This window comes from Telopea speciosissima, chromosome 7 (assembly GCF_018873765.1).
Source record: "Telopea speciosissima isolate NSW1024214 ecotype Mountain lineage chromosome 7, Tspe_v1, whole genome shotgun sequence".
In the NCBI taxonomy this organism is placed as follows: domain Eukaryota; kingdom Viridiplantae; phylum Streptophyta; class Magnoliopsida; order Proteales; family Proteaceae; genus Telopea; species Telopea speciosissima.
Window position 1 is genome coordinate 54802259 of NC_057922.1, and position 10975 is coordinate 54813233.

At 44.0% G+C, this 10975-nt stretch overlaps 1 protein-coding gene across 1 annotated transcript; it reads left to right on the top strand.

Annotated features, from left to right (window-relative positions):
* Positions 1-9980: 9980 nt before the first annotated feature.
* LOC122668702 (uncharacterized mitochondrial protein AtMg00860-like) lies at positions 9981-10538 on the top strand. The gene has a single exon (XM_043865237.1). It carries the CDS (start codon positions 9981-9983, stop codon positions 10536-10538), a length of 558 nt encoding a protein of 185 aa, XP_043721172.1.
* Positions 10539-10975: the final 437 nt, after the last annotated feature.

The following is a 10975-nucleotide window of genomic DNA, read 5'->3' on the forward strand; positions in this document are numbered from 1 at the left end:
GACTTGGCAGGGCCAGAAGATCCGGATCCCTGCTGAGTACTATTTTTGGCCCAGTTTGGGCTGGGTTTGAATGCATGCCCTGTATACCTTTTTCTAACCCTCTGTAATTTATTCTAGGGCCTTTCTAGTACCTTGTTTTCTCCTCTTTGTGTTGGGAAAGCTTTCTTCCTTACTTGGCTCATTTCAAGGCTTAAGGTGAGTTGGGGGTTTTGGTTTGATTCTTGTGTTTTCATGTGATGATGTTATCTGTATGTACTTCTCTTGAATGCACCATGTATGACATTGGTTTTGATTTCTTGTTTAAGGATCTTGTAACCTATTGCTAGTTCTAAGTTTCATGCATGTTATTTAGGAAGTTGTTAGTACTATGCATGTGTTGATGTTGTTGAAAATACATGATAATAGCTACTAATTTCTTATGGATTATTTCTGTTAAGAATGATTGATTGTGGATTCATATATTGTGGATAATTGTTATGAAATGGATTATGTATTGATGTATGCATGTGAAACCTTGTGTCCTTGAGTGGACGTGTATATGGAACACGATGCACTCTTGGATATAACATGTCATCATTTAGAAATGCATGGTTAGGTTGGAAACCCCAAGCTACAACCCTTACCAGAAGGGGGTTCAGGTGTTGGATAATCAGGCACTCGATGGTTGGAGTAGGGGAGTATACCAGGATTGGGATGTGCATGATTATCGAGGTCTACCTGAAGGTTTGGTACTGGGTGCCAAGCGTGGAAGTGGGTTCCTTATGGTATTGGCTAGGGGAGTATGGCAGTGATAAAGAAGAAGTGACCCAAGATGCTTCCCGAGTCAGTACTGTAGCTTGAACTTAGTGATTTAGCTTGTTTGTTAGGTGCATAATTTAACTAATGAAATGTTACATGCATCATTTGAATGTTTGTGTGTTTCCCGTCTCATTGGGCTCAGTGGAGCTCACACTCTTGGAAAACCATTTTAGATGATTGTGCAGGTGATGGACTACCTGTATATGAGTACGTGGACGATGGTGGTGATGAGTTCGCATAACAAGAACCCGAGGAGCATGACGGGTCTTGCGTCTGTGATCTGTGTGCCTTTTCGTAGGCGGGCCTAATGGATTAGGCTGGATCCTTTGTTACTTCTTTTTGTGTTTATAGAACCTGATGTATATAATCTTTTGGGATATCTTAGATACCTGTATATATGGAGTGTAAAGTCAAAACAACAAACTCTATGTAAATATTAATATCACATAGTGTTAAACCCGTGCCCAATAACCCGGTTTAAAACTTGGTCTAACAATTCGGTCTGGTTGAACCTCATGTGTAAGAGGGGGAGCGTCTTACACTCGTGAGTTGTGGGCCATGATACTCAAGCCATCTCATAAGATTGTCGATCGTGACACAAGGAAAGTCGTCGAGGATAGATTCATCGACAGAGAAAGGGAGAAATTCGTTTATGATGGTGTATTCTTGGAATTCCCTCATTTCGAGAATTTGCAGGGCCCTCACCGTTATTGCCCATGCCCACTTCATGATGAATGGGTAAGTCACTATCCGAATAATTCACGCCTATGCACGATTAGTATTATATATATAAATACTAATTGGGCACTAGGACTCTTCTTTAGAATTAACTTTGGGCCATGGGCCCAAGTGGATCCAAGGGTTCAATGACTTAAACTAAACCTTGGGCTTGTACCATCCAAACATGTCCTATCTAATGGACCTAGAGACTTAGATCTACCCAAACAAGCCTTAAGGACTAAAGCAACTTAACCTAATACCCTCTCTCTCCCTCTCATTTGCAAACACAAAGGAAAGAAATAGAATAGAGAAATAGTGAGAGCAAGAGAGGAGGAGGAGGAAAGAGAAAGTGAAGAAGTAGATTAGGGAGGAGGAGGTGGTGGAGCTCAAGCTAACATCATCCATCCTTGGTGAGCATTCTCTCTCTCTCTCTCAATCCTATCACTTCCTCTCTCTTGTTCACCCATTTAATGTGGGTTTTTGTTATGAATCTCCTACCATTAATGGTCTCACCAACCTTAGAGTGGAACCATTAATAGATAGGGGATTTATGACAACAAGGATGGATAAACCCTAGATTTGGAACTTGCGGTTTGGGGGCCTCTCTACCAAAAGGGGAATGATACTCATGAATCTTGAGTTGGAACACATTGAGAGCCCTAGGTTGTCTTCCCACAACTCTAATGGTCTTCTTATTGGGCTCTTCAAGACCTTGATGCCAAAGCCATAGAAGAACCGTTGAATCATGACCCATCATGGGTTGGAGCCCTAACCTCTCTTATGGGGTAATGCTCATGACCAAAAAGTCCCTAAAGAACCCTAGATATACCCCACTTTGGCCCAAGACCTTGGAAATCCAAACCAATCTCGGATTGGTGTTTACAGCAGGACAGGCACGAGTGACAGGTAGATGCATCTGCCTGTCGGTAACAAACACATCTGCCTGTCAGCTACTGTCAAGGACAGGCAGGAGTGACAGGCAGGAACTCATGCCGGTGGCACTGTGTCAGCCCTATATGACCTCTTTTGGGGCCCACCTCTCTGACCCTAAAACACTAACCTCACCACACATTGTACACCCTCTTTAGGTTGACTCACCCAGCTCGAGGGCGTACTAATGTGTGGGATGGAGTACTTGGTATTGAATACCAATTCGAAGAACTTGATATTGAAAGTTAGTTCGAAAACCAAGGTGAGTGAGTTAAGCAATCGTCTTAATTTATGGTTTGTTTGTGTGTCATGTCTTGTGAATGCCATTTATGCATGTTTGCTATATTATATGATTGTCGTTAAGGTATAGGATGATATACGTATATAGATGTTGATAGGACTTTACATTCTTGTCTTGCAATATTACTATTACTTATGGCACTGTGATGCGGATGGTATCAGATTTTGTTATGGGATGCGGGTGCTGGTTGGCGCTAGGCCTGGGACTCCCATACTGTGGATTGAACTCATGGCATGTAGAGTTAGGTTTTGGAAACGGGATCCAAGTGCCTGTGGGTGCTAGGCTTGGGATTGCCGTACTTATAATTGCATTAGAGTTGTCCACTGCATTAGGTGGAAACGGGGTGGTGACCGACCGACCAATCGCTTTTGGTAATCACATCCAGTACTTGTATGTGTATGTATAGGCTAGAGGGGAGAGAGGATAGCCGATCGACCGTATTTCGGTATCTATGGACTTGGCCTCTGGCTTATGCATGTGCGTACCTTACTCATACAATAGATGAATTAGGATAAATGTATACCCAATACTATGACCCTTACCGACAGAGGTTTAGGTGTCGGTAAAATCCTGAGTCTCGACCGTTATTCGAGGTACAACTCACCTGGAAGTTTGGGCACCGACCGTCATTCGGGCCGAATGCTAGAACGGGGTTTGACTCGGGGATTTGTGTACATCTCTTGGTGGAGACCGGTACAGTAGGCTTCCAGCGTAACCCGGATTTATCATCGCCAGTATACCATCCATTTATGGTACCGATGTCGGGGATGCTACCTAAGGTGTTGCTATAGTACTATACCTGACTCAGTTGTGTTGTTAGGTGGATAACAATGAAAGTATACATCATCATACATTCATGTAGCATGATTGCAAATTGTAAGTGATGTACGGTCTACCTCGGTAGTATGGGACACCTTGGTATCCGTCCATCATGTGCGGTTTGCGGTCAACCTCATTCATTACTATTTGTGCTTGCTGGTGTGGCTTAGCCACTCATTGGGCTCAGTGGAGCTCACTCCTTGAGGAAACATATTTTTACATGATGCAAGTACATTCGAGCAGGTTGACGCGGAGTACGAGGCTCCCGCTGTTGGATATGAAGATTGGTAGACTCCGAACATTATGGAGCATGGACCAAAGTGCTTTTGCAAGGTGTGTTCCCCGAGGGAACAATTATTATGGTCGTGTTGCCATCTTTTGATACACTTGGACACTTTTACTTTTTGGTTTTTAGTGTATTATTTTGCTTTCCTGTCATGAGAGATGTATTGTATGAACCACTGGTATAATTCATAGGTCCTAATGGGAAAGGTCGTATTGATGTCATTAAACTCTATTAACTATATGTTACAAAGTAGTTTTGCCAACTCTGATGGCATTTATAGTAATACTTTCCTTTTTATCCATTATATTTGTCGTTGTGAATGAGTTAGTCTTTGATCCTGCATCAGTGATTCTGGTGGTTGGGGAGCGTATTTGTATGCTCCGATTGTATTTTCCGTGGTTCAAGGATGGGGGTGTAACACCTTGGTATCAGAGCGTGATGTTCTACCTCAAGACTAACTCAAGGTGTACACGACCTGATTTACTCTATACTAGGGATTCAACATAAAGCTCCCTTTAACACACAAGATGTAGAAACACAAATTAGAGAACGAAAATTTAATTTGTGTTCAAAGTTGCTATATAGACATAATAAACCAACAGGGAGTTCCCACAGTACATGATTAAACTAAAACATGCCAAAAGGGGAATTACATACTGAACCCTTGGGGTTACAAAAAAGTCGTAAGTACGGTGTTCCCGATGCAAAAGCCATATAGGCAACAAAATGGGGAACTACTCTTAACATGTCATCACTACTCTGCTGGAGGTAGAGGTGTGCCAGGGGAATCAGGGCGCCCCGAACAACATTCCACACGAACTACCCTATCATGGATGGCCCTGTATAGGCTCTGCAGCTCTCTGATGTCGGCGGTGTTGCTCTGCGCAACCTCAGTCAATGTGGTAAACTGAGCTGCAATGAATCCCAAACTAGGCTCTACTGCTCCTGAAGATGAGGCCTCGGCATCGTACCCACCGGCACGTCGAGAACGTCCGCCATGGCGCCTAGCTAGGGGAGAAGGCTCTCGAGTGTGCTGACTCCCCTGAGACTGCTCAACATTCCCAACCGGTAGTCCTTCCTCCTCGTTACCCTCTTCACCCACCTCCTCCTCACTTCCTCCTCACTCTCATCGTTGCCATAGTTCCTCCCGATTCGTCTAACTGTGAGGTCTGGCTTATCCCCGTTACCTTCATTTCCCCGTATGCGCATCTTCCAGATGGAAGTAAGATCAAACAACGAGTCTCCCATCTCAGACACATCCTCCTCGTCGAATTCAATGCCAATATGTAGGAAGACTCATGTCAATAGCTTTCCATAAGGCAAATCACTCTCTTTGGACTTGTAACCTTTTTGGGCCATGTTGCGTATAATGATGTTGAGAGGTTGAGTGGCCGCTCCTCATATAGGCATAGAGCAATGTAAGAATGTATCAAGGAGGCCTAATATAGATGACCAGCTATAGGAATAAGATTCTTCTACGCCAGTCAAGCCAATACTTTGAAAGTGGGGTGAAACTTTGAAATTAACAAAGCTTGGCTGGTACCATCTCTCCTCAAGCGCTTCCGAATTCTCTTTTGCAATCATGTACTTTAGCGGGTTGGTTTTACCGAAAAAGTACCGGATCTCCCCCTCATTGGGAATAACAATGATGGCTGCCAACTCCACCGCATCAAAAGAGAAATCTTGACCCTTGACCCGACTGGATATCCGAAGTCCTCTTCTACCATGCTCCTCGGCAATGAGGTTGCTATAAAATTGTCTAACCAAATGTGGGTACACCGCTTCATGAGGGTGGAGCATGCTGGTCCAACCCTAGATTGCAAACCTTTGCGCGATCTTGAAGGAACAAAGCTCATCCTCATCAGTTTTCCTCTCCTGAAGGATTGGCTTTTCCGCGAGGAGGGCCCGATGGGCTGCGTGTTTTGCTGTACGGAACATAACATGATTGAAATTTGGAGGCTGCCTACCCCTACCCCTACCTCTGTCCCCACCTTGATCTTCCCCTTGACCTTTGCCTTGGCCTTGAGCTCTATTCCTTGTTGCTCTTGGCAGCATGGTAATGACCTGCACATCGTAAACGGGAAGCATGAATAAAAAAAAAAATTAGGACAAGTATAGGGGGATTAAACAAATGGAAATAACAATGTAATAACAGTAAATTTTGCTTAAGATTATTGAAATACAATAGAGTTAACCCCTAGAATCCTAAACTACAAGCCCATTAAGCTACGTACAACAAGGGACATGAACTGCACAAACAAAATAAAATATGTATGCATATATGTGTAGGCATTAGAACAAATGCTAAGAAAACCTTATCTGATTTAACCATGGGACAGCATAAATCGAGGCTAATTAAATAGAAAACTTACATTTGTTCCAATTGGGTTGTACTTAAAGTGAAGTATTGGACAATCATCAACCCACCTAAGGTTCTACTAAGGCATATATGTAAATCAAATTGGGTACAGTAACCAAGCTTGCTAGAGTTAGCCTATGCAAGGGAAAAACTCATATAGGCAATTACACAAACACCCCACATACATAATCCATGGTTAGTGTTTTTGAGATCAAAAGGGAAGAGACCTTGCACAAGAATTACAATAAACACAACACACAATGACTATGAAGTATAATCTGTGAGAAATCTTGAGATTAATAGCTGTCCACCAAGCATTCTCAACGAACCATCGAAAAGCCCCATTCTAAAAACCCTAGGTTAAAGATCTAGATGGGAACAAAACCAAATTTTAAATTTTCTTATGCCACTGTAGGAAACAATGAGTAATAAATGAAATTAGGGATTTGTAAGTGATATGTTGCAATGTGTATGGAGTGGAGGACAGGGAACTACCATTTAACTCAAGAACACCAAGCTGAAATCTAGGGATTTTAGTGATGAGATGCTTGCTTTGTGGGTTGTGATGTGTGAATCGTGGGCAGAGAATTAAAACAAGTACAAAACCAAAGAGATTAGGGGCCTATAAATAATCACAGCCCATAGATACAAGGGGGAAGGAGAGGAACCCAGGTTCTCGTGCAACCCGAGCAACTAAAAAACATGAGAGTTGTGGGTTTCGGCAAAAACCTACATGAATATGAGTTTGGACGATGGAGCAGCGTTGCCAGGGCCTTGGAGTTGCTTAGAATGGCAAGGTAGAACCTCCTCTAGTCGTGGGTGAAGAGCTCTCTCAGATAAGGATGTTTTTGAAATGACGGAAATAGAACCCGTATGGGTTTTAATCAAAAACCCGCCAGACCTAGCAGGACAGGCAGAAGCAACTGTTGGTCCCTGAGATTTTTTTTTTTGCCAGTGAAAATTCCCGAGAATGATCGGCACATGTGACCGGCAAAACCACCTGGGAACCATCCTGCCGGTCCTGGCTATGAGGTTTCTGCCGGTCGGGGTAAAAAAAAAAAATAAGAAAAGTGTGCGTTTATAAAATAAAATAAAATATATAAGTATAATAATAATAACATAAAGTAAGAATAAAATAAATATAGTAGACTTTTATTTCCCTTAGTTATAACTTGTGGGACCCATCCACCTTGTACCATGACATGTATGCATGCCCTAGTGTTTTACTCATGCACAATTGAATACGAGTAATGTGCCAGTTTCAATTGATTACATGTATTGTTCTAATAATGTCAAATTTTATTTTCACGTCTTAGGGATTCGAGATGGTTCAAACTCGGCAACAACAAGCCGGGGATCCTGCTGCGCCAAATAATGAGATAGTTGCAAACCACGACCCGGCCGATCCACCCCCTCCTCTACCTCAAGCTGTCGGCCAGGCCACCGGAACTTCAGGCACTTCCATTCCTCCTCCTCCACGGCCGGGGGTGTCAGTTCATGAGGTCACCACACTCGTGGGTGACATTCTTAGAGGCTTTCAGGAGGAACAAAGGCAATATATAGAGACCATGATGATACAATCGGAGCAGCGTCAAGAGCATCTCTTGGCCCAAATTGGGACCCAGTTTTAGGCTGCCACTGTCGGTCAAGCGCCTCAAGTCAGAGCTGCTTCTCCATCACCAATAGTCCATGCAGGGGTCGCTATACCACCTCCCTTGGTGTACTACCCACCTCCTGTTGGGCAGCAGGCTCTACCATTTATGAACCCGATAATTCCAAATGTTGAGCGATTTTAAAAGCTCAAACCTCGCACTTCGCCGGACTCACTGGTGATTTGCTCCTCCCCACTAAGTGGGTCCAACAAGTGGAAAAGATTTTTGATTTCCTGGGTTGCACGAACAAACAAAGGATAACTTGTGTCGGTTTTCAACTAGAGGGCGATGCCGAGGCTTGGTGGAAGAGTACTCAGCCCAATCTCATGGTTCTTCATCCCAACCTCACTTGCGACCAATTCAAGACCGCCTTCTATGAGAACTATTTCCCCAGGAACTTCCGGGAAAAGAAGGAAGCAGAGTTTGTGTCACTCGTTCAGGGGTCAAAGTTGGTACTAGAGTACCAACAGAAATATGAGGAGTTACACCACTTCGCACCTCCTTATCTTAGAGATGACCATGGAAAGGTGAGCAGATTTGAGAGAGGCCTGAGAAACACTGTTGGGGCCATAGCGTTGACTCATCACCTTCAACGGTACGCCAAAGTGGTTTAAATGGCAAAGTCCGTCGAGGACCAACAGAATGAAACTTCTCATCCGCAGTCCAGTACCGGAAAGCGGCCTGCATCTTCACAGAGCACTCAGGGGCCTAGCCAATATCCTCGGCCTTATTATGTCAACCCTGCACCATTTCAGTATAGGAGGCCTAAGGCACCTCAGCCCACCAAGCCTGCACAGTCGTCAGCTGCATCTCAACCATCCGTACCCGGAGCCCATTGTTACAACTGCAACTAGTACGGGCACTTTTCCAAATCTTGCCCGGGCAAGAAGCCGGAGTCATCACATCCTCCATCTCGACCACCTATGCCCCATCTTATCAGCCTTGCCATTCAGCCTTACATAGGTAACAGGTTGCCCGGGCAGGTGTATGCTGTCACCAAGGAAGAGGAGGAGAGCGCACCAGGAGTGGTGACTGGTATGACAGCTACCTCATCAATAATAGTTTTTACTTGTCCTTTCATTTATCCATGCATGCATACCACGAGATTTATTTGTATCATGTGTCAGGGACCTTAACAATCTCTAATTCACCTGCACATGTATTGTTTGACTCGGGGGCATCCCATTCGTTCGTGTCCCCTGCTTTTGTGAAGGAGATGCACATTTACCCAAAGAACCTAACTCAGGGACTAGCAGTTAGTACACCTACAGGCAGTGTAGTGAAACTGGACATGGTTTATGAGCCCTATACGGTGGAAGTATGTGGTCGGAAGACGACAGCCCGCCTCATGGAACTCGACATGACCGACTTCGATGTTATTCTCAGAATGGATTGGCTAGCGGATTACCAAGCCAATGTAGTATGTGCCAAGAGGCAGATTGTCTTCAAGCCTAAGGGAGGGAGGAAATTTACTTTTGTGGGAGACCAGAAGAGACATAAGAAGTTGATTATCTCCGCTCACCAAGCAAGAAGATTGATGGGCTGTCAAGGTTACCTTGCCTCGGTTATGGACACGGAAGCCAAGATTAAACCCTTGACTGATATTGCTGTAGTGAAGGAGTATCCGGCTGTGTTCCTAGAGGACTTAACAGAGTTACCTCTCGATCGGGAAACAGAGTTTGTGATAGATCTAATCCCAGGGGCAGCATCAGTCTCAAAAGCCCCATATAGAATGGCCCCCACAGAGTTGAAAGAACTACAAGCCCAGTTACAAGATTTGTTGAAGAAGGGTTTTATCCAACCCAACGTGTCCCCTTGGGGGGCACTGGTCCTCTTTGTTAAGAAGGATGGTAGTATGCAAATGTGCATTGATTACCGAGAGCTTAATAAACTAACCATCAAGAATCGGTACCCACTACCAAGGATAGATGACTTGTTTGACCAGTTGCAAGGTGCAAAGGTGTTTTCCAAGATTGATTTGAGATCTGGTTACCACCAACTCAAGATCAGGGAGAAGGACATCAGCAAGACAGCGTTCAGATCTCAATGTGGACATTACGAGTTCTTGGTGATGTCGTTTGGGTTAACCAATGCCCCAGCTGCATTATGGAATTGATGAACCGAGTATTTCAAGATGTATTGGACAAGTTTGTCATTGTCTTCATTGATGACATCTTGATTTATTCCAAGAATACAGAGGAACACTCCCAACACCTGAGAATGGTACTGCAAAGATTGGGAGAAAAGAAGTTTTATGCCAAATTTAGTAAGTGCGAGTTTTGGCTTCCACAGGTAGCATTTCTGGGACATATAGTTTCAAAGAAAGGAATTGAAGTGGACCCTGGTAAGGTGAAGGCTGTACTAGAATGGGAACCACCAAAGAATGTTGGCGAAATTTGGAGTTTCCTAGGGCTTGCAGGGTATTACCGAAGGTTCACTAAGAACTTTTCTTGCATATCAGCACCAATGACTAAGTTGACTTGGAAGGGAGTGAAGTTTGAATGGTCAAGAGAGTGTAAAAGGAGCTTTCAAGAGCTGAAACACAAACTGGTCACTGCCCCAGTTTTGACACTCCCATCGGGTACTGGTGGTATGACAGTGTACAGTGATGCCTCTAGATCAGGGCTTGGTTGTGTTTTGATGCAAAATGGCAAGGTAGTAGAATGTTTCTAGGCATTTGAAAGACTAACGAGAAGAACTACCCCACTCACGATCTTGAGTTGGCGGCGGTAGTTTTTGCACTCAAGATTTGGCGTCATTACTTGTATGGAGAGAAAAGCGAAATCTTCAGCGATCACAAGAGCTTGAAGTACTTCTTTACTCAGAAGTGGAATATGAGGCAAAGAAGATGATTGGGGCTGATGAAAGACTATGATTGCACCATTCAATACCATCCAGGCAAAACTAATATGGTAGCAGATGCACTTAGTAGAAAATCACAAACCCTTTCCTTGGCAGCCTTGACAGCCAATGAGCGGCTTATAGAGGAAGCCAGAAGGATGGAGTTGGAAGTGTTGATTGATGATGCTACTATGTTACTTGCCGCCCTAACAGTACAACCCTCATTGGTAGAGAAGATCAAAGCAACCCAACCTACTGATGCAGAGTTA